General features: G+C 40.6%; 2 protein-coding genes across 7 annotated transcripts in view; both read right to left on the reverse strand.

Annotated features, from left to right (window-relative positions):
* ABAT (4-aminobutyrate aminotransferase) overlaps nt 1-5,479 on the reverse strand; it is a 59,266-nt gene extending 53,787 nt beyond the window's left edge. Inside the window, exon 1 of one of the 2 annotated variants that reach the window (XM_074598897.1) lies at nt 5,461-5,479. The gene's annotated coding sequence lies outside the window, so the exon portion shown is untranslated. Of the gene's footprint in view, nt 1-3,492; nt 3,624-5,460 lie in introns of those variants that run through there. The other variant, XM_074598894.1, reaches the window with a different exon arrangement.
* Nucleotides 5,461-24,069, reverse strand: METTL22 (methyltransferase 22, Kin17 lysine). Of its 5 annotated transcripts, none has more exons than XR_012588844.1 (12): nt 23,968-24,024; nt 22,146-22,496; nt 19,211-19,561; nt 18,801-18,841; nt 18,571-18,715; nt 18,018-18,089; nt 17,366-17,419; nt 16,053-16,133; nt 14,720-14,822; nt 13,740-13,908; nt 12,002-12,185; nt 5,461-5,535 (listed from the first exon to the last, which is right to left on the reverse strand). XR_012588844.1 is itself a non-coding variant. In XM_074598902.1 (12 exons), the coding sequence occupies exons 3-12, from the start codon at nt 22,366-22,368 to the stop codon at nt 12,150-12,152; spliced, it is 1,275 nt and encodes a 424-aa protein (XP_074455003.1). In that variant the 5' UTR covers nt 22,369-22,496; nt 22,587-22,732; nt 23,968-24,022; the 3' UTR covers nt 9,925-12,149. The 5 variants fall into 5 exon arrangements, 4 of the variants coding, with proteins under 4 accessions (XP_074455003.1, XP_074455000.1, XP_074455004.1 ...); XM_074598902.1 differs by lacking the exon at nt 5,461-5,535 and adding an exon at nt 22,587-22,732 and having other exon boundaries at nt 9,925-12,185; nt 23,968-24,022; XM_074598899.1 differs by lacking the exon at nt 5,461-5,535 and having other exon boundaries at nt 9,925-12,185; nt 23,968-24,069.
* Between the last annotated feature and the right edge of the window lie 268 nt (nt 24,070-24,337).

The following is a 24,337-nucleotide window of genomic DNA, read 5'->3' on the forward strand; positions in this document are numbered from 1 at the left end:
CAGGAAACAGGGCTGTGATCTGATAAAATAGATTAAAAAAAATCAGAAACAAAGAGAAGGCAGAGATGTATGGCTTTCAAGCCACAGAGCAGTGGCTGGTAGAATTATCTACTTTAAGCTGGTAGCAGCTCTGACCCCTACGGCAACCTCTTCTGTTCATAAAGAAAAGGAATTTGAAAGAAGATCAGTCTGGAACAGGAATAGGGTGTTTTCAGCCTCCTGAAAGAAATCTGTTACATAATTTTTAAAGCATATCCATCCTTCTATAGGTGACAGGCCCACATTGATAATTATCTGTGTAGTGTATTGATGGTCTTTAAGCTGCAGTGCTCCTCATGTGTCATTTTTGCATTACTTACCTATACTTCCACAGCTTCCTACAAGTCAAAACTAGCTGCTTTCCTTCTGATGGAATCCATCTCTTTTCTGTTACTCTTTCAAATGCTGTAAGATACCTCACTATTTGATTCAGACTTACCATTATGCCTGACAAACTCTTAAGAGCTTGTAAGAAACTGTAAAAGAAGAGTAGGCAGTGCTGGAAAAGCCCGCTTGAACGAAAATGGTGCACACAGATTGACAATTTGCAACATACAAGAAGGATTAAAATTGTCTTTAAAAACAATAAAGAGGAGAAATGTCTTACATGAAATCTAAGAATTACCCCATCAAGACACATTCCCTTCTTCTCCCTCTGGCAAAGACAAAGCCAAGAGTAAAGGAGATTCATCAGAAAAACCCAGCAATTCAACCCAATTCACCAAAACAACCAACGATGAATGCTATACACTCCATAGAGTACATATATGTACTGCCACTAAATAGACCTTTTTTCTGAGACATTTCCACAAGCTGTTTCCATTTGGATACAAAAGGAAGTGAATCTTAATTTATACTGGAAACAGCTAAAAGTTTTAAAAAGTACTTCTGTAATGGACTCTCAATACAAAAAGGCATAAAACGGGGCTCAGAAGCCAAGAAGCAGATCCAATTTTTCTTCGATCACATCTTTCTAATTCTGCCAACCTTAACGTTATAATCACTGGAGGCATGAAGTTAAGCAATAGTAAAAGTGTGTGTCAGTGCTGATGAATCAGCTGTGGGGCATACAAGGCATTGTACAAATTGTTCTGAAGCTTCACTGCTAAGCACCATACAAACTAGTCAGGGCAAGGGGAACCACCTGAAAAACTCTAAGATGCTGGCAGGCACAGCAAGAACTGGTTTGGATGTATATACCATGGCTTGTGTGCATCTTAATCCCTCTCTGCTTCTGAAAGAACCCAGATCAGGACATTTTCCTTTTCTAATGACAGCACAGCTGCCAGAAGGACTCCTACTGATATGTCTGGTGTTTGTTTGCATGCTGTGCTTGCTTATTGCCTCCTGGGCATAAATATCCAATTTTATCCACTTATTTCATTTACTTTGTATTTGAATGCACAAGACACCTCACAGTGCAATATGCCTCTAAGCCTGTTATTCCCCAGAAGACTAAAGGGGTGGGCTTTGGAGAAACCAGTTCTGTTGCATTTTTTGTTCCCCCATGGAAAAAAAGTGGTTGGCTTGTCTCCTTATGGACTCAGGTCTCCGTTATCTAGGGATGTCTGCATCACGGTCTTTTGCACTCCAGATTGTCCAAGAGGTACAACACAGTGTAATGGCAGAGCAGTGGCCGACTGCAGACGCAGAAGACCTGAACACTGAACCCAAGTCCGAAAGGCTGCCCAGCAGGTGACTCGCAACAACAGCTTTCTTTCCCTGTATCCATCTCAGTTTCCCCATCTGTACGGTCAGTCCAGTGATGTTTCTCTCATTTGTGAAGGGCTTTAAACACTAAGGATGAGAAACACTATGACATCCAGACATTATCCTTCTTTGCAGATGCTGTGCTTTAGTACCATGAGCTACGATTCAGCTTTTGAATCACTGACCTCCAAGCCTGCATATGTAACTCAGTCAGAGAAGACAAACTGACCACAGACACAATTTGCCCAACACTCACACTACTCAAGTAGACAGAAAGACCAAGAAGTAAAAAAAAATAAATGCAACAAAAGCTGCAAAAAGTGTCCTCAATTCAATTTATAATACAATCACCAGACTGTAATAAGATTTAACAGGCAATTTCCCTAGTGTAGAGCTTCCAGAAAAGCTTACAGTAGGTAACCCTACTAGTATCCTCCTTTTATACCAGTTGGCTTTCATTCTTTACTGAATTCCTTGCCTCAAATTATAGGAGCCAAGACTCTTTCAAGAGCCCACATCCATGAGCCATGCCTTTGAACGGCAGGGCAAAATCCAATTTTTATAAGCCTGAACGTTCATTACTGATTACAAAACTACTTGGAAATCTCCCACAATGGTTCAGTTTCTTTACATACCGTTCCCTTTACTCCATTTTATAAACAGAGAATCATAGAGGCAAATCTAAGCTAGACAGAGTCAAAGCTCTGGCTATACAGCCACACGCTACTTTAAAGTACAAATGAAGGTAAGGGAAGTGAAGACAGGGAGGTAAAGTCTGAGGTAGTGGCTCAGGTTTTGCATCACAGGCATTAGCTGGAGAACAGGAAACTGAAAAGAACTGATGAATCTCAGCTGAAAGTGCAGCAGCAGGCCTCCATAAACATCATTACTGAAGATTTCCACTCAGCTGGATGCAACACATTAAGAAGGGGAGAGCTATCCGCAGGGCCAGTCGTGTTCTCCCCACGGCACACATGTATTTTCTCACGGGTTTTGCGCCTTCGCATCCCCTTCCTTCCCCCTCTCCCTTCCGCGGGTCTGTCGGACCCGAGCCCTGCGGAGGCTGCGGGGGCACACAGCCTTCCCCGCCGCCTCCTGATGCGACGAAACTCGCGGGTAACAACGAACCCTCTTGTTCAGCATAGCTCCCCCGAATCCCTCGGGAATGGCTGCCGCCTGCGCCCTGCCGGGCACCCGGGGAGTCCAGAACCACACTCAGCTCTGACAAAAAAAAACCCAAGAGGGCTCTCGGAGGATGCCAACGTCCCCGAAAGCAGCCAGGACACCAACACCCCCCCTGCGGCACACGCACCCCCACCATTCATCCCGCACCAACGCATTGGCCCGGCGAGGGGCCGCGGCCGGTCCCCCGAGAAGCCCCTGTGCCACCCCACCGGCTGCGGGGGTGCCCTCGGCGTGGGGACCGCGATGGAGGGGCGCCTGGCAGCCGGAAGGGCATCAGAGAGGGGGCGGGCGGGGGCAGCCTGCTCTTCTTCCCCGCCGAGCGGCAGGGCGACGCGCGGCTGCCCCGCATCCCCGGCCAGGAGGGGCACTGCCGCCTGCGGGGATGGAGGCGGCGAGAGAGGGGTGCCGCCGGGCCCGGAAGCCTGCGGTATCCTAGCCCAGCCGGGGAGTCCCGCTCGCCGGGCAGGAGCGAGACCCCGCCAGGGGGGGCTCACGCAGGCGCCCCCGCCCCGAGCTGCCGGCGCCCCGTCCGCCGACGCCGCGCGTTCGGCCGCTCACCGGGAGGTGCGGGGCTGCGTCTCTTCCGGCCGCCGCGCTCCCTGGCGCCGGGCGTGGCTGGGCCGGGCGCCGCGGGACCCCGCGCTCGCTGCCCGCGCGGCCCCGCAGCCAACCCGCCCCACCGCCCGCAGCCAATCCGCGCCGCCGCCCGCAGCCCCGCACCCGGCGCCGCCAATGGGGACGCGCGGCTCGGGCTCGCCCCCGGCGGGGCGGGGCAGCACCCCCAGTCCGTCCCCGCCGGGCGAGCGGAGGGCGCCGGAGGGGCCGCGACAGGGAGGGAGCGCCGGGTCCTACGGCATCCCCGGGCAGTGCCGTGCACAAATACGGGCTCGGCGGAGAATGGATGGAGAGCACCCTGAGAACGACTTGGGGTGTTGGTGGATGAGAAGCTCAACGTGAGCCGGCAGTGCGCGCTCGCAGCCCAGAAATCCAACTGCATCCCGGGCTGCATCAAAAGCAGTGTAGCCAGCGTGGCCAGGGGGACATTCTGTCCCTCTGCTCCGCTCTCCTGAGACGCCACCTGCAGTGCGGGTCCCCCACCCTACGTCGAATCCTGCTTTGACTCTCATCTCACAGAATTCTAGGTCTCATTCAAGGTCTTGGTCTTCTTCAAAACCTAAGACTTGTCTAGCAAAAGGCCAACAAAAGGCCCCTCTCCTGTGACTAACGTGCAGGCGTCCTCTCCTCTTTCAGATGACTTCAGAGAAGAATTCTTGCACCGGGGTCCATAACGGATGCACACTTAGCGACGAGAGAGGGGAGCTGTCAGGCCCTGCTCAGCCCCCAAGTGCCTCCACTGAAGGCTCCAAGGAGTATGCTAGAGCAGATATCCTAGCAAAGCAACTGGAGGCAACTAGACAGGAGAGCTGAACAGAACACAAGCAAGGCAAGAACCCTGCGGGCTCTGAGCTGCTGAAGCTGTTGTTTTTGCTGCAAAACCCACCCATTTGCAGATGGTATCATAGGACCCCTCTGCTCCTGCATGTATCTCTCAAGGCTGGGCCATCTATGCCTCTTCATTTCCACTTATCCTGGGTAGAACTCTTACATCTGTCTCAGTTTATTACAATAAGAAAGATTTAATGGTCCAAAATTGCAAGAAAGGCAGCAGTTTAACCATTTAGAAAACCTTTGTAGCAGAAAGGATAAGGAAGCGCTAGAACAGATTACTGGGAGAAATACAAGATCTCTATCGTGAGAGGCTTTAATAACAAGCAAGACAAACACTCATCAAGACTATCAGATGAGTATGATTCTGCTTTGAGAGGAAAATAGAGCACATAATTTCTTGGTGTCCCTTCTGATGAATCTACAATGTAAACCTTCTACTGATATCCCACAGTAGGAATGGAGTTGGGCCATTACAGAGCAGTAAACGCTACTTTTCTCATGGTATCTTTTGTCCAACTCACTGTTAACTTTCTTGCCTAACCTTTACCTATATTTTTCCTCATTTTTAAGGCAGCAGTTAATGTTACTTTTTAATTATTATTGATTAACATCTTACTTACCACTATCTGATTCACTATCAAATATACCCAGCATTCAAAGGGAAAAACAACGTTTCGTGAGGAAATGAGAGATGGTCCACTTGACAAGTTCCCAAGGGATTACATGGTACAGTCACTTGTGCTAGCACCAAACTGCACTCAAAGACTGGAAAGACATCTTTGGATCATATATTCCCATAATAAACTCTGTCTCCTCCTTCCTTTTCCAAATAACTTATTTTCTTTATAGTTGGTGCTAGTGTATTATTTTCATTGCCCGATCAGCTCAAGTCCTAGGCATATGAACGTAAAACAAGACTCTTGTTCTTTCAGAATCGTTATTAATTGTAAGCAACTGGAGAGAACAAAATCCATCAAATAAGGGGAATTTTCATAGACTACAGTTTGCTGTCACTATCCCTATTACAAAAGAAAATCCCTTATACAAAGGAAGCAGGAACTTAGAGAACACACTCACCTTGCTGAAAAAGCTGGGGATGTTCCTTTGTACCTCCTCTTCCTGACACCACTGGGACTGGCTTCAGTGAGCAATCTGTAAACACACACGTACGTAGATAGTATGTTACTTCATTTGGGTGCTGCATTGTTAAAAGAAACCCCTATGCCATCTGCTGGAAGAAATCTTACTCTGAGGCAACATGCCGTACCAAAACATCTGACAGCACGCTGTTGGCAGCCTGAAGAGGCAGGATTTTTCAAGATGAAGCTTTACCCTGTTAATGCACCAGCCTCGTGCACAGACACACAGGACACACAGAAAGTCCGGGTCAGGAGGAGTGAAACAAAAGCAGGACGAAGCCTGTAAGAAAACAGGAGCCTTTGGACCTATGTCACATGCCAAAGCATATGACAACCCAGCAGCAAGAAGTAGCTCATTTTCAAATCCCACTACTTGACTTGAACTTCCAAAGACCTCTTTTGTCTCCTTCCATTGTTTTGTTTTATCTACGCACATCACACTGTGCTTAACGGGTCAGTCTGGTGTAACTCTCTAGGTAACAGCATATTAATCAATAATTTATACTTTTTCCTATGAAAACTATTGTACAATCTTCTCTTCAGAAGGTAGGGGAAAGTGAAGAAGGGGCAGGGATTTGTAACCAGACACAGAAGAATCCAAAAGGAAACACCTTCCTTCTAGCAGCTGTAGCAGATCCCATTCAGGATTAGAGCCTGATTATTTCTGGTAAATGATAATTAGTTTCTCTCTTGACAATGTCTTCAAATAAATAAAAACAAGTTTCAGAATGCAGGAAGAAATGGAGAATTATTACTTACTCCCTAACTCTGCTCCTTCCTCATTTGCCATTTCTTGTCACGTGGATCTTAACAGAATTTTTGGTCCCTAACCTTTGGGATTAATCTACAGGAAAGCTCTTTTCTGCCAACCGTATTTTTCAGGTTACGAACACCATAATCACACTCAGGAGTTGAACTGCATTTTAAAGACATATTGCTAAGCACTAAATGGATAATTCTCAATTTACTTTCAGATTGAAAAATCTCTACAAGTTTACAAGGCAGGCAGCTATTGTTGACATTTCACAATGAGCAGATACACAGGAATTCAGCATCCACGTCTCAGAAGCTGTCTTTAGTTTTCTGTACCCAACACTCAGCACCACAACTCCTACCCACCACACCACCAGCATTTGGCTGTAACACTTCTGGCCAACTAACTACAGGTAATTGTAGTCTCAGGCACATGACTGAGATAAATCAGCTTGCTAAAATGCCACGCACTGCCACATGGGATACGAGTACAGTTTCATATAACTCTAAAGCAGACCCAACTATCTACTGCCATCAAAACAGTCTATCTGCTCTCTACACCCCCAGCAACAAAACTCTACTGAAGGCCTTGTACTGGATCACAGGAGTCAGTTAGATTAGATCTCATGGATCCAATGGAGAAATACACTTGCAATTAGATTTTCTTGGAATCAAAAAATCTGACTCAGATTGCAAAAATTGCTATAAACAACCCTATGGAAGGGGAAAACATTCAAAATATACTAGAGTATTAAATAAGCACAGGGGGGTGAAAGCAGGACTGCTTCTATGGCAGCTGCCTATTCTTATATCAAAATAAAACATTCACCTGTAGCCAACAGAGAGAAAAACATGTATATAGTTCAGATGGACAGACTGTGGTTCAGCTACAGCATAGTAACCCGTGAACTTGACTCACACTCTTAGAGCTCTGAAGATGGGCAGCCAAAACTCAGCCCACCTAAAAAGGTTGCTTCTGAAAACACTTTGCTCAATGCAAGAAATACGCCATCTGCACAGACGGAATAAGACTGGGGACTTGTTTCCTTATTCTGTCTGTAAGAATCTATCATTTTATTTCTCCATAAGCATTACAACTTGCATCTTCATCTTTTGACAGGCCAGTATCTCTACATAAAAGGACATTAAGGAAAAAAAAATATAAATATTTAATGACTGTATGAATTACCTAGACATTTGGGCTCCTGAATTTTCCCTATTGCTTCCCAGGAGTCTGAGTTCCCTGTGCTGCTTCCTGACAATCCCCACACAGCTGCATAGGACTGCACTACTCCACAATTCCTGGCTTTCCAGGAAAAACCCCACACTACTTTCTGGGATTTCCCTCAGTTTTGTAGGAATTCCACTGCCCCTCCAAATTCCTCTGGGTTTCCAGGAATTCCTTGTGCTGCTTTCTAGGACCACTATGGATCACTTCCCACTCCCCACCCTTACCTCCCCCTGCAAGTTTAAAGAAATATCATTTTCTCTCCAGGATTTCTCACTTTTCTATTTTGTAATTAATATGATTTACTTGTATAGCACTAGGAAAAGTACAATAATCCTCTTTGCTATTTTATCCCCTTATGCTATTTAAGACCTCTAGCAAGACATGGGTCTGTGCTTCAGAAACAGCGTAATGAACGTTCATAAAATCATGCAATACTGCAAGGTCATTGTCATTGTGCATTTAAGTCTTTCCAAAATTGACTCTAGTAACTTTTATTGTTGTAAAATAATCAATTTCATAATTCAAACACATTATGCTACCCCACTAGAGATAGGCAAGTATTATATTGGTTCCTTAAGGAAAGATGTTGGAATGCACTGGCTTATTGGTCTTGAAATGAAAGGCAGTAGAAATCTCAGACACACAAACTTATTTCTCCAAGTTTCATGAAGATGTCAACCAGAATGAAAAAACAAGACCAAAAAACCAAACAAAAATACCCAGAAATGCAACTGCCAGGGACAAAGCCCTTAATTCTCTGGTAAAAACAAAAAAGGAACGGAGCTAGTGCTGTACGTAAAAGTCCACAAGAACAGCTGAGTCAATGAACAGACAATGTCATGAGATTTATCCGCTATACAACTTTGAGATCCAATTTAAGTCCTGAGCTTCTAATGAATGAGAAGTCCCTACTACACACAAAAAGTTAAGTTCACTTCTTCCTAGAATGTTTCCTGAAATTCCAGAACTGCTGGAGGCAGCCTCCTAAAGCTACTGTTAAAAAGTAGGTGATTAAACATCACTTTTTTTTCACGATTATTTCACAGTAACTTCATCTCTAATACACACATCTACAAGTCTAGGTGAGAAATGCAGAACTACATATTCAACCTAAACTGTTACTCCAAAATACAATATTGTTAAGACAGAAAGGAACAGGGTGTTTAACAAACTGTAAAATGTTTTGACTCAAAGTGTTGTACAGCAGATGGAGCTACAAGTATGGTCTATGAATAGCCACCCACACTCGAGAACACACAGAGATAATAAATATACATAATGTATCCCATCAAGTGATTATCTTAAAACAACTTTTCTTTCTACTGCAACGTGACACACAGAAGTTCACTTTTGTGAACAAAACTTTGCAACAAAGCAGCTCTCCAAGTTTCACATCAACAAAGATTGAAAAGAAATAAATGTAATCAGCTTAAAATGCTCATTCAAATGTCCCATAGAAATTCAAGTTCTTCTTTTGACCAATATCTACAACTATGTCATCCGTGTTCCTCTTACGAGAAAATAAAAGCAGGACAGGGATGTCTGCCATCTTCATCTGAAGTGCTGGGACTGAGAAAGGACATGTCTTATTTCACCATACACCAGTGACAAAAGTAAAAATCAGTTTGTTTCAAACAAGATTCCTCCTGGAAGATCATGTGTCCATCCATTCCCACACTTCCCAAGAAAGCTGTGACACTCCTCTCCTTTATCACAAATAAGTGCACTGCAAGAGTTCCACAGGAACTTCCTCTGTGGTCCTCTCTCCCCAAAATGATCCATCTGGGTGACCAACCAGACTTTGCCAACCAGATCCAGAAGTGCTCCCAAGTGCAGAAGGACTTATTTAGCAGAGAAAGTGAGTTTTCCAAATGAAATCTTTCCAACCTCAGCTCCACAGCAGAGTAGAAACATTAATAAATTTTAGATTAAGCACCCGCCTTCTCTTCCTTCCCCTTCACAGAAATAAAAGACTTGCAGCAATGGGCAATACTGACTAGAAACATTCACTAATTCCCGTTTTTTCCCTACTAGCTATGAGGTGATCAAAAAGAAGTATATGAATAGGCTAGCAGAGTTCTTAAGGGTTTTACAATTAAATATGTAAACTCTTTCCCAGTAGCTCACAAATCCAAACCATCCAACCTGATGTTGAATCACTTGACTTTTCCGTACGTTGCATGAATTGAAAGCCTCATGCAGTTTACACTGTACTGTTGTATACATACTGACATCTTCTCCCCCTCATAATCATGCTTTCTCTCCTTTCCGTCTGGCTGAAAATCATGGCAAATTGTGTCTAACACACATCCAAAAACCAGGTATAAGACAGGACTGCCAAAAAAAAATATTTAAGAACATTACCTGTTGCAATTTTTCAAAATTTAGATACATCACCACAGGAACATACTATTTTTTAAATCATGCTTTATTAGCAAAAAACCCTTCATGGTTACATAAATACAAATAATGTGCTCAAGGCATTATCATTTTAGGCACTAACTTGACTTCCAATCATAATCTGTATGCTCAAGACCAAGCAATTCCCCACTTTTAATCATCTTAATAAACAATGAACTGCTGAAGGTGTAAATTTGCATGACCAGTTCTGAAAACATCTACCATATATGACATATTTAAAGTATGATTAAAGTAAAAACTGAGATGGTGGCATCTATACTTAATATCCTTAAGTAGCAGTGGAGAATTCTCTGTCAAGACAGGCTATATTATCTCTCATTAACACCACAAAGATAAGGCATTGCAAGATTCTTGTGATTCTTGTGTTCTCAGAATTGTTGCCTATTTTTGACTATTCCTCATCATCAGTGAAAAGGGTCATACCCAAATTTGCAATTTGGCCTTCAGATCTTAGTCACTGAACCCTCAAAGCTATTGTTTCCCTTCAACAGAAAGATTAACGTTGTTTTTTTAGGAGGAAATTCTACTTCAGCTTGCTTCCCAAGCAGCCACGATGTTTGTATTTACTCAACCAAAAATACAAGTATAAAAATCTTTTTCAAATGTCAATTTAAGCCAGCTGTGGTAAAATGGCTGAATTCTACATTTAAAAGATCTACAGTATCCATCTATCCGTCTGAGTTCCATTGATAATTCCAAAGACTTTCAGAAGTCCTGCGCAAGTAAAAATCTTCTCTAACTGCACACGCTATTTCACATCAGTTCAAATTAATTTCTTGCCACAGCTTTCAAAAAATTACTACTTAAATAAACAGCTACATTCAAAACCAGTTGTTTTCAGTTAATAACATTACAAAACAAACAAACAGAAGAACCCTAGTTTGGGAATCTTTGGATTAAAATACAGTTTATTATCTCTGAAGTTCAAATGAGGGTTCCGAGAGAGAAGCTCTGTATTAATCTAGCCAGATATATGCTAACACAACGTAATTTTTACTTTGACTATATTCACAGGAAAAGGCCATCATCGTCTAATAACCTTTCATCTCATTAAAGAACATGAAAAAATATGTCTTCTTACACATAAGCAGGTTATGAAATAACTGACCTAAAACAACTGAACTAAACCAAATGTAAAACGGACTTTAAAGAAGTCAGCCAGGCGGTTCTAATGTAATGTACCCACACTCCCACAAGTCACAGGCCGGAACAGCTTCATCACTGATTCTCTCATAATACTAAAGAATTCAGCAGGCACAACGATTTCCATGACAGTGTACATATGGCTAGTGATATAAACAAAATAGCGTACATAAAGTTTATATGAAATACAAACAATTGTTTGGTTTCATTAATAACACAGGAGAGATTTGATCAATGTGTTGTACTTTAATATAAAAGCTAAGACACTGAAGGCCTCATCTGTATGGAGAGGACATTCTTAGTTGCCTCCTTCTCACCAGCCTCACACATATACACTGAGGGTAGAATTCCCAACATCTAAAGAACAGTAGCATATGACTTCACATGGTACTAGTCCACCCTCAAGCTGGCAAGGACAGAACAGCTTGAAATTCCAGCAGGACAATATAGCTCCAAGACCTCTATGGTGTATTTTTAGAGGCTCAAACAAAATACATCTCATCTCTTTTCAGTTCAGACAGTAGCCCTAAACTAGAATGATTCAGATAGTCCTTAATTTTCAGTTTGTCCTAAGTTCCTTAAACAGATTGCTTAAAGAAAAGTCCATGAAAGACAAACAGGTCTTGCCCAGAACGCTGTTTCACAGATGTCCATAAATATAAATAATGTGGAACGAGGATGAGACCAAGAAGAGTGTCCATATTCAGAAAACTAAAAAGGAAAATGCACGACACCTGCAAATCAGCCACACGGAAAAGGTTAAAATACCTCTTTGTCAGACTCTAAAACCTAATTCATCAATCCTGAAGAGCAAGTCACTGTGTGACTGCCACTGTCTGGCATCCTGCATGTACTCCAAAGATCAACATTAAACAGTTTTGTAAAAGAAACACCAAAGAAACATGTCCTAAGTGCCAAAACCAAAACTTACTGAAGTAAAACAAATCTGCATAGCAATTCTTTCTGAGAGCGCAGTTCCACCAGGAAAATGCTTTTCTTGGGATGAAAATCCATTTTTAATAAAACATCAAAAAAGCCTTTATCCTTAGATAAAGATCTTCTATTTTCTCATGTCCCTGTCACGTTAGCTGTTCAGCAATGATCTTCCACAATTCCTGTAGGAGTGGAAAAAATACATACAGGTATTTTCTCATATCAGTAGGTTGCAATTATAAAAAAGTTCAACATGCCTACTTGAAGATGAGTTTTAAGATACACCCTGTACCTCCATCTACAGATAGTGTCCATCTGTGGATGGATACTAAATCCATCTAAGTAATCTCCCAGTACAACCACCAAATTATCTTTGAGACAGAGCAGTAGAATTGATTTCTTTATTCTTGTAGCATGATTTTTTAAAATAAAAAATTATTATCATTCAAATAATTTTTTTAAAAATAATTTCATCGGTCTGCATGACCTTCTGCAGTATTTTGACTGATAACCTTGTTCTTTTTCTTAGCCTTTGTTGACAAACGCTTTCAGTAACACTAGCAAAAATACAACTGAAAAATTAATTTACTGAGGAAGGAAGAGGAATCAAGCTCTCACACAAATGCATGTTTTATATAAATACACATGCGCTTCTCTATCTACTGGACAATGAAAATGAAAACCAAACCACTTTATTTCTGTAGAATAAGTTAGTATACACTTTGTCTGCTATACAAAAGATTAGTAAGCAGACTATCACATACTTTTCACCATGAATTGTGGCAATATACATGATAAACAAAAACATTAGGCATTTTGAAAACGCCCGCTTTCAAAGACCAGTAGCCTTCCGCAAAAAGGCTAGGGCATGAGTTTACACATTTAGGTATAATCCAGGTTACATTTATGTACTTGTAAAACTTGTTTTAAAGTTTTGCACGCCTGTTTTATGCCTGAAGGTATCAGCATTAAGTCATATAAATCAATCTCATGAAGCAACTGTGGCCCCTGTAATCTTACTAGGTGTACATACTGCAGAAGACACAGCAATAGTATGTTGTCTACAGGAACATCATTTTTTGGTAAAAGATCTTCAATCCAGTACAAGATTTGCAAGTTCTCCAAAAAGATCTGTTAGACTGTATTGTTCTAGAAGCTAGCAAGCTATTAGCTACCCTGCATAATATTCGTAAGAGTAGACACTTGGAAAAAAAAAAATAGAGGAAGAGAACCGTAAGTGCTTGGGAGGTAATTAGATAACTACAAAAATTACATCCGACATGTTTCTGAATAACAGTATTTTACAGCTAATCAACTTCTTCATAGATATTAGAATATTATTTCCTGAACCCCAAACTGGGAAAGGAATTATTAAAACTATGAAATGAAAGCTCTTTTACAAGCAAACAAATGAGAAGAGATATTGGTCCCGTTTTCTAGTCAATTGCAAAAATTGTGTTTTACAAAGTAACAGATACTGTTTCTTAACCTTTGAGGAAATGAGTGCAATCTAAGCCACTGTTCTGCTGGTGCTAGAAAAGAGTACGTTATGTCAATCTAGTATAGATTATGTAAATACAAACAAGAATCATTTTAAAACAACAAAAAGCTAAATGGAAATAAATGAAAAGGTAACATTTATTCTCCTGTTCTTACTTATGTTAAGTAAACAGCTGAAAACTAATTTGAAATGATTAGCCCAACATACCACATTTATTTTAATGAATGCCACTTACCAACTGCTCAATTCGTTCATAAACGAGAAACTGACAGAAATCAAGCTTAATGGGCTCCACAGTATATTTCATTTTTCTATCTTGGAGGTTCTCCAAATCATTTATAGTATTTCTAAAATGACTGTAGGCTTCACATGTAACATCCATATGTCTTAAAGTGAAGTTCAGCCTGGCAAGAGAATATTTAATTTAAAATGTTTCTCCTATACTGGCATCTTAAACAGCTTTGTAACTTTCCTCAGCTAATGGAAAATGTATGTCTTCTCAGTGTAATTAACCAACTTCAACAGCCAAAAAAAAGTAACCTCCCGCTATTCATGAAAAGCAGATGAGACTTATGTTAGCATCAATACACCAGTAACTCTTGGATGAATCTTTCCATTGATTTTAAGGCACTTTGCCACGACAGAATCATTGGCTTGGCTTCCTGGACAAACACTTGGCAGCAAATCATATGAATAACTATCACTTAGATATCTTGAGAGATTTAAGCAAAGCCTATTTATATATTAGTTTATGAATGAACTGCAACGCATGACTACTTAAAAACATTCAACGATTCCTTGAAAGAAAACGTAAGAGAAATTGTTATACAGGTTCTCAAACTGGGAAACGTATATCCTAATTATAAGCCCCTTCATTCCACCCTATGACCTCAAAAATATACAGCAAATGTTGTCAGGCATTAGACAATACATCAGCCTAGCCACCTATTTATCCTTATTTGCACAGAGGTTATTTGATGTGAGACAAAGGTAGGACAACAAAAGCCAAACTCTTGTGGAAGTCAAGTTCCGAACTGATGAAAATAGAGCACGTATAAAAACAAATGCTTGTTCTGAGCATATATGGCAGCCTGTGATCAACTAATACAATGAAAATCAGAAGCTAACCTTCAATCAAAACAGATGTTTCTTCCAAATAAAGAAAGCATGTAAAGTTTTTAGTACTTTTTATTTTAAGTTCTTGGTAATACTTACCTCTTTTCTAATGCTAGGTAAACTGTGCAAGAATGTCCCAAGTTGTGTGTTATTCTATACAGCGTTCTGAACAAGGCATCTGTCAGGTCATCGTCATAGAACACTACAAAAAAAAAGATTAAGAGCATAAAATATGAACGTTTAAGCATATTATTTACTTAAGTCTGAAGTATGAAACAACAAAGGCCTTAGTTTAATTATTCTAATCAAACAAGTCACTATTTTAGCTAAATCCCAAAGTATATTTTTAATGTCAACAACCGACCCTGTAATAGTATCCACTGCTCCTATTTATATTAAGCTTTCTTTAAGAGTTCTCTTTTATCTACGGGAATCAATTCTGCCAGACAACTTAGAATCACAGAATCATCTAAGTTGGAAGGGACCTTTAAGATAATTGAGTCCAATCATTAACCCAACACTGCCAAAACCACCACTGAACCATGTCCCTCAGCTACACATCTACTCGTCTTTTAAATAACCTCCAGGGATGCTGATTAACCACTTCCCTGGGCAGCCTGTTCCAATGCTTGACAACCCTTTCCGTGAAGAAATTTTTCCTAATATCCATCCCAAACCTCCTGTGGTGCAACTTGAGGCCATTTCCTATTGCTCTTACAAAACTAAAACAAGATTTCTCTCAGCCTGGAAATACCTTACTGCAAAGCTGAAAAAAACAGGGTATCACAATGTATAGGACTTCATTTCTTACAAAAATACAAAAAAAGGCATATTTACAAAAATACAAAAAAATACAAAAAAAGGCAAAAATACAAAAAAAAGGTTATACCATTATAACCATATCTCCTTGGAAAGCAGTCTCGCAACACCTTTCAACATCATAACTAAAAACATTCCCCCTTTGATATATTATTTATATATCAAAACAATAATGGTTTTCCTATATAGATAGCCTGTCATTTTTCAGTCTTTCACTTAGCAAGAAAAAGAGCAGGGGAAAAAAAAAAAAAAAAAAAAGACAGAGATATCCAAAGGCATAGACTCTATCAGCAAGTGTAGCACCAGAAACTCCTTTTGTTGTCCTACCTTTGTCTTGCATCAGATAACCAAACTCATCTGAAAGTCAAATTCATCACTTGTGATTACGTTCTTTGAGGAGTAATTACCACACCAAAGGAAAGAAAAAACTAGTAGTTTTCAACTATTGCTAATTCAGAATGTGAATGTAATTTTTTTTTTTTTAAATACAGGCAGGGACACTCAAGGCAGAGTTTTTGACTAATAGATTTTAAAAGCAAATTAGGTATGTTGAAATTATTACTCATAATGCTCAACTGTTTGATTTAAAAGCTTATTGTTTATATTTTCCTACCATCAGCTGCCATTATCACAGTACAGTGGTCATGCAAATCAGCAATCTCTTCTTCAGACCAGCTATAAGGAGCTTCAGGATCTGTAACAAAAAAATATGGCTTTGGTGTACATGATTAAATGTCTCAAATGACTGACAGCTGGAAAAAAGGAACTTCTTAACTCCTGTGGTCATCTGCTACTCCATAAATGGAGCACCCCACTGAAAGTAAACCAAAAACCTCCCTCTATTCATTCTCTGCAGTTCCCTGCAGTCCTTTGCTTTCTCTGCATTATGTCCAATCCTCCCAAGGCTGATTGACAAGACTAAGTTTTCTTTGACTTTAGAATTTACAACAAATTACTACCCTGTAACAAGATCACAGATTTAACAAGATTAAAATAAATACTGTTTTAAATAAAAAAAAAAACCAAACACATCTTCACATAAGTTTTGATTAAGCTTCCTACTTCAGCATGATTTTAAAAATTTAGACTTTGTTAAAATATAGAAACTTTTTTCTGAATGTCTGAAAACCATAAAGCCTTTTCAACTGTCAGTATCAAATACTTTCATTAACTAGTTTTTTTTGAGGTCCAAGAGAGGGTCTTGAATGTGTAAAGGATGTTTCCACTTCCTTAAATAGTATCCGTATTTTTTAGAAGCATTCCAGCAAATGTAACTGATGATATAAAATTCTATAAAGTAGGCTTCATATAACCTAGTGCTACAATTTTGCATTGACCTTACAATCACTGGAAAGAAAGTTTTAGTGATCTGCTTTACTGTCCTTAATTGCACTTTAACTGTTGTTCGTTAGTTGCTTTTATTTTGCTAAAAGCAGCAGAACACATTCCATTGGCAAATACTTAAAATATAACACATTCACCACTACGTTTGGAACAAGTATTTACACATCTTCACCACCTACCCTCTCCACCACCATTTATAGTTCTGTATTAATCAGTCATACACCACACAATACTATCACATCAAAATCTGAATTACAGTAAATCAAATCTGTGTCATTGTGCCTAGAGTCCGTTATCACCACATAACACATACATCTCATTTGCACCTCTGGATTTTGACCTAAGTAAAGGACAGCCACTACTTGACTGTTCTCAACCTATCAGTAAACCCTTCCTTACTCATTCACATGGCAATGATGCGCCCAAGACAACAGTGTACTTTCAACTATTTTTCCAGAGGCTTATGTGCTAGAGGACTTACTTCACAAACAACAGAACAAGCTTTTCTTGATGGCTCTGAAGGGAAAAACACCAAAACAAAACACCAAGCCCTATCTGAAAGGACCCATTATAACCACCTACCAGTGCAGAATTCATCTTTCAGCCAGTCCAGCTCTTTTACTTTAACTTCCCCTCCTGTGGGTGAAGAAAGATCCCATCAGTCACAAATGGCCTTTCAGACAGAACCTAAGCAGAAGTAGAGTCAAGACCCATACTGAAACAAGTGACGAAGATCTATCACAAGGACATATAAAACACGTTGAACGTAAGTCATTTACCATTCAAAACCAGTTACCCACTCACAAGAGAACAGGCTGAATTTAAGGGTCAGAAAGACAACCTATGTTTTCTTTTACATGCCTCACCTGCAAAATACTTCTCCTTTCCAGAGATCTACCTCTGTCATTTATACTCTGTTTATGTGACCCTTGGCACCTGGATATCTGTGATCCTCCCAAGTACCTCAGTGAAAATCACACAATGACTGTGTAGAAACTACAGCTGGTGTTAAATGATGACCAGAGAAAGTATTTTGCTCTTCTCAAAAGGAAGCTGTCCCATTATGGACAACATATAGGTATCTTGCATCTTTCTTTTTAAATGAGTCACTTTTAACCAAGACAAAAATTTAATTTTAGTTGTGAATAAGCTAGGTAGCCATTGACTGTACTGTTTAATCCCAAAGTAGTTCATATATAGGCAATTGCACAAACATTGACTGTATAGTACTTACTTCCCGGCTCCATCAGGTGTTTGTTTAATGCAACATTTTGCTCACACATGGCCAGAAGATCTTCACCAACATCTGGAAAAAAGCAATAACGATATTCAAAATAAGAATATTTTGCATGGGCTGTGCCTGCCCCTGACTTCTCAGACTAATATTCTATGTTTCTCTCAAACTGACAAAATTAAGGAAAATTCAGAGCAACTCCATCCACTGATGATTGCTTCCCTAGTATCCTTGCTTTTGTCTTTCAGTACAAAGCTCTGAGACACCCTTGAAGAAAAGAAGTCAGATCCCTGTACTACTTATTTTAATCTAGGCACACTATCTTGAGTTCACAGCAATGTATCTTGCTTTTAAACTCTTGCATTTAGAAGTAGTATTGCTTTTTCAATCTGTTGAGAAAGTTCTTGTTACTTTTCAATAAACAACACAACCTTCTACACATTAATAAAAAAATATTAACTAAAACTGAACAGACGAGGATGAAAATGCCAGGATGAAAGAGCACTGTTTCATGAAGTTTCATGAAAATATTTAACTGAAAAAACTGCCTTACCTGTGCAATAAACTCTCTTGGCAACTGTTCCCATGATAATGCTTGTAATTCCAGTGCCACCTCCAAGCTCTAGCACTGAGCAACACCTGAAAGTGTCCCGTTTGAACAGAATGTAGTCAGCAAGAAGAAAGGCTGCACGCCAGACCTGTGGATAAGAGAAACAGTTAAAACTGAGTAAATTCTGAAGCACAATCCATGAACAGCAAGATACTACAAGGCAGACTACACACCTGTTTACCGACGTCTTCTAAGGGGGTGGCCATAGTATGTTCTGTAAAAACAGAAGTAGAGTACAAATAATTACCAAATTGAATTCCATAGTGGCAAATTTGAAAATCAAGTCATGCTTCCCTTTCAAATATAGAACTGAGCACTCTTCATTCTATATAATAATGCTAAATAATGTGTAAAACCCCACTATAACTATGAGGCATTGAGTTCCCATGGTATACTATTGCCCAAATCACTCCTGGAGAAAAAAAGGTAAATTTTTAAAGTATTTACAATATCACAGTATTATGTTTGTTTTATCATCTACCTTCACTTAACAACTGCTGTTCCATTTCTAAAGAAAACCTATTTTTCATTTGTTTTCCACAAACATATTTATTCAATTTCTCCTTGAACATATTTTATTTACCTATTTTAACAACATCACTGCAAGCGCATTCTTGTTCTTCATCTTCAAAAGCATTGTCTTTCCCTTTCATCAAAATTACAGGATACACTTTATCCCTCGAAAGATCCTCCGCTTCTAAATCAGAAGCTCTTCGAGGTCTTCTGACCACGTCCAAGTCTCCGTCGTCATCTAGCAGGGCTTCTACTCCTTCACTATTTAATTCTCTTTCTTTTTTTAGATTATTCCTGTCCTGGTCACACAGTTCATCTCCGCTTCTGTACTGGTGTTCTCTCTCTGTTACAGCTTCTGTCACATGTTTCTCAGATGGCAAATCTTCTGTGTTCCAAAGGATTTTGAAATACGACAGAAATACTGTAAGAACAGGGAGCGGGGAAAGAAGTTAAACACCAGGTAAGAACAGAATCTCTGTGCAACTTCCACACGCGTTAAATTTTGGTATGCATTTCACATATTAAAAATCTGAAGGATAAAAAATTATACAGATAACTTGAAATATAGTTCAATTTGCTATGAAGAAATATTTCTGTTATTAAGTCCTGTCAGCAGAAAAAAATGAAGTACTTTCATGGTCAAGTCTACTGGCTGACTCAGCATCTACACAGTCACAACACACATTTTCATCTGATTTAGTTATACCTATTTTAACAATTGGCAGAAGGGATGGTTTATTACGTCCTCCAAAAGATCTTCTCTTGAGACATGCTCAAACCAAGTTGAAAGAATTAATGTAAGTTAGAGTTTCTTTCTTTAGGTTAAGATTTAATTTCTGTCTTATAAGAAACAAATGTTCTAGTAAAAAGTGATTAGAATTTCTTTTTACTGTTTTAAAAGTCTTTAGGAATGCAACCAACTTCAGGCCTTGAAATCAGCTTAGTATGAATATGAGAGAGCAGAAATAAGCTCACAGGAGACAGCCTGCTGAAGCTGGACACGCTGACACTTTTTTTTCATTTATTTTTAAAGTCTTCAAACTGAATCTTTGAAGAGACTAAATTAATTAGGCCATTGTTCTCAATAAACCAATTCGTTAAAAACCTTTTGCAACCATCCAGTGACGTCAGCATCTGTTATCTAAATGTGGACTTTGCAATTTTAATTACAGGAATCCGTATTGTCTGAATACAACACACGAGGAAGAACAAACATGTACTTTCTTCTACAGTCGATCTCTGCTTTACAGCAGTGTTTACACACTGTGCTTGACTGAATGGGCCAGTCATGGAATACAGAATCACAGCATTTAATTCACCTACTCTGCCACAATACCAGTGTCTGTAGACATCTTAGGCTGGGTACTATTACTCCAAAATCACACACAATGTGTTGAGACTTGAGAAAAAGATAGCCAAGAATACAACTAGTGAAAAAGGTCAATACCAGCACGTTTATAAGAAGAATGTCTTAGAATTATGTTCATTCACACCAAAAGGGAAGAGATAAAGTGCTTGCCACCATTGCTTTCAACAATTTCACAATTTATGGAGCTCTATTTCAGTTTCTTTAGCAAGCAAGAGATTCAAAGTTGGTCTACTGTAAGCTGAGAGACGTTCTTCCCTAGAGAGACCATTTTCATCTAGATCTAAGAAAATCTTCATTGCCTATCTCAGCATGAGAAATCTGTAAAGTCATCTACTGTTTGCATGACAACCAGATTAAACTGATCTGAATATTTAACAATTTAGAGGATGCCATCAATGCATGAAGTGCTTTTTTTCTCCAAGTCCATTCTGATCCTCTGCATGTTCTATGGCATTTCAAAAGGTGTAAGGTAAAACTGACCCAAAGCAGCAGAGACTAAATCCCCACGAGGTTCCCTAAAAACCAGCAAAGTGACAGTGGTAAATTGTATTTGTTAGAGTAAAAGCTGTCATACTACAATCCAATTCTTGGCTTAATAAAGGAATTTCCAAGACCAAGTACATTTAGGGTAAGTAGCAAATGCTGTAATTTCATTCTGTTGAGAGGTTCTTTGCATTAAGCAAAATCACAGCAAACAAATGTCGAACAGCATGAAGACACATCACAGCATTAATTACCGGGTTTTGACCTGATCAGGGTCAAAATTATTATCAACTTCTTCGTCAAGCCTACTTTTATCATTTTTTATGTTGTCATATGCTAGAACAGCTGCAAAAGTTATTCTTTTTATGTCACAACTGGTTTTGAAAAAACAATTAACACTTCTGTCACAGCAGGAGCAGTACTTTTCTCCAGAACATTTTACCAGCAGCTTCAAGGTCAGTTTCCCTGACAACTTTATAGAAACCTCCAAGCTGGCAATCAGTCAGAGGCATTTGTCAATTCATTTCCACTACAGCCTTGACTCTTCAAATTACATGTCAGTCAAAACCATTGCTATTCTGAGCTTTCTTGTTGCCCTTTTTTTTTTTTAAACCAAAAAAACCCCAAACCCAAACAGAGCTGTTGGGCTTCTCTGGAATACATGGTAAATCATCACATAAAGATTTTATAAAAATCCATAAATTAATTACTGATAAATTTTATTTTAAACTTCAGCTATGCCATTTAAAATCCCTGGCTTCTCACCTTTTGTTTGTATGCAAGAAACATTCCAAATTTTTGAACATGTTCCCGAAGTGTTATATTGAAATTATAGCTAAATGAACAAATAAATAAGTAAAATCAAACCTCCAAGCAAGTTAATTTGTTTACTTCTTCTCAGAAAGTAATTTAAAATTTCTTTTTTTAAGATAGGCTGTCTACAAATTCTGCATTAATAGTTTTCATTTCTGTAGATAATTTCATGAGGAGAATCCAACTAGCCCTCTTCCTAAAGACTGAGTAGGAAGTGATGCTGCTTCTAACTGGAATAAAATATGTAATGATTAATATCAACCATTCAAAGGAGGATTCAGACATTACAAAGATATGAATACTCTTAAAATACGGCTCCTTCAGTCTAAACATACATTACCTGGTTGTCCAACTGCATTCAATCGTACCATAAGATGTCTTTTGTTTGGACAGTGTAAGTGAACATCAGAAAGTACAGTGTCACTTTTAAATGTGCAGTTATCCATCTCCTTCTCTGTTACATCTACCATGATGTGCTGGTGACAGGAACATCTACAGTACCCAAACAGTCCCCTGTGAAGTGCTGTCACAAAGTGATTTGATACTCTTCTATTAACAGGCATCAAGTAGCAGTTTTGGTCAGCAAGATAACCTCATGACACAGCTCCTGAGAAGACCTCAGGCAGGATGTGACCATGCAAGCTCCACCATGCTCCAGTAAGACAGCAAACTGTGCATCAGGATATTCAACCTAAAAGCAAACACAGACAGCTTTGAGTGACATCCTGATACGGTTTGAACACTGCTCCAGCAATATTTTAGAAGATAAAAATCAGATTACACTGTCCAATAAAATTGCAGTGCTCCAACGCTCTCTTTTACGATGCTCCAAAGAATCATCAAACATGCTATTGCTAGTAGCTCACTGGCAGACATCACGTATTATAGAAAGAGCTACTAATTAGTTTGTGTTAAAAACACCCCACCCTGAAAAAAAAGAGATGGTATCACGAACACAGACTTACAATGTTAAGTCAAGGTCTTTAAAGGAACATAAGGCCCTGTGTACACAACTTCATCATTTTAAGGGATCTTGTTCTTCATAGGAATCTCTGAATTTTCTCAGAAATGAACACAATTACTGAATGTATTATCATAGGTTAGTCCCCCGTATTTTGTAAACGGAGTATGATCTCTTCCATGAGAAAATTTGGCTCCTTTTATATGCCTCCACTAATTGGCCAGTTAATATCTTTGGTATTCTCTTTCTCCAGAAAGACCTGAAATAATCCTCATTACCTAATGTCCAAGGCTGAGTTGCCTCTCTGTCCTAAGGCACAAACAAATGAATTCCCTCTTATGAACAGAAAGAGGACACTTATTTCCCTATGCTCTACAAAACTTTACATTTTTTGAAGGCTATGCGAAACATTGATGAACCATAGATCTGAAAACAAAATTTATGTCTTTAAAAACCGAGATGACAAGCTTAGATCACGCACACAAACTGCCAAGCATTATACAAATGATTTAGTTAACGAAGACACGCAGGTCTCACCAGCTATGAGCACCCCTAATATACCCCAGATATCAAAACTGTTGATGCCATTTCCTATGTTGCCATTACGTCTTGAAAGATTAAGCTAAATTTTCTATTACCTGCTTGTGCTTGAACAAGATCGTAAATATACAGGCTTAGAACGCTCCAACTTCCAGCCTTCATAACTGTAGTTATGAAGTTCTTATTAACTTTTGCACAATCTGACGCAGCCCACAAACCTGCGCTTTGCCAGCAGAAATCTGTGCACGAGTTAACGTCCAAACCCGACGCGGAGCCACGCTCCGCGGCTCCTCCGCCACCCGCGGAGGGAACGAGCCAGCTCGGCGCCACCGGGGGAAGGCCGGGCGCCGCTCCGCGGGCAGGGCAGAGCCCGACGCCTCGGGTTTCGGCCTGCCCGCAGCCAAAGCCGCCTCCCCACGAGGAGCCACCGCCTCCTGCTCGGGCACCGCCGGCGCAGCCCCCGGCCCCGCATACACCGGCAGCTTTCCCAAGGAAGCCGACCCCTTCCTCCTCTTCCCCGGGGCCGGCCGGCCGTAGCCCCTCAGCGCCCCCGGGGCGGGAGGAGCGGCTCGGCGGGGCAGGGACGGCTGCGGGGAGCGGAGCACGGGAGCACGAAGGCACCAAGGCGAGCGCGTCCCCCCACCTCTGCCACGGCCCCCACCTGCCGCCACAGGGCGCCTCCCGTCGCCATTTCGGAGGCGACGGCCCCTTCCGGCGCGCCGGTGACGCCGCGCTGAGGGACGGGCGGCCGCGCTGAGGGGCGGCCGGGCGGGCGACTCCACGCCGCCGGGATGGCGCTGCTCGCCCGGGTGGGCGCAGCGGGCCGCTGGGCTGGGGTCCTCCTCCCGCTGAAGCGAGGCGGGCTTGCGGCTAGGCCCGGCCCTGCCCGCCTGCTGCTTTCCCGGGGCACGGCCTGAGGAACAGCCGTCCCCTCGCTGTGCTCACGGGGGTTGCTTTAGGCATTAGCCAGCACTGAACCCTAGGTAAAAATCGATCTGGGGACTCAGTAAAGGGAAACAGCAGCAGCCAAG

This window comes from Larus michahellis, chromosome 8 (assembly GCF_964199755.1).
Source record: "Larus michahellis chromosome 8, bLarMic1.1, whole genome shotgun sequence".
Taxonomy (NCBI): domain Eukaryota; kingdom Metazoa; phylum Chordata; class Aves; order Charadriiformes; family Laridae; genus Larus; species Larus michahellis.

Coding starts and splice junctions, on each gene's coding strand:
- METTL22 (XM_074598899.1), bottom strand. CDS start 22,368: ATGCCTGTTAATAGAAGAGTATCAAATCACTTTGTGACAGCACTTCAC. Junction 19,562..22,145: donor GAATGCAGTTGGACAACCAG/GTAATGTATGTT, acceptor CTGTTCTTACAG/TATTTCTGTCGTATTTCAAA. Junction 16,134..17,365: donor GAAAGATGAATTCTGCACTG/GTAGGTGGTTAT, acceptor TTTTTGTTACAG/ATCCTGAAGCTCCTTATAGC.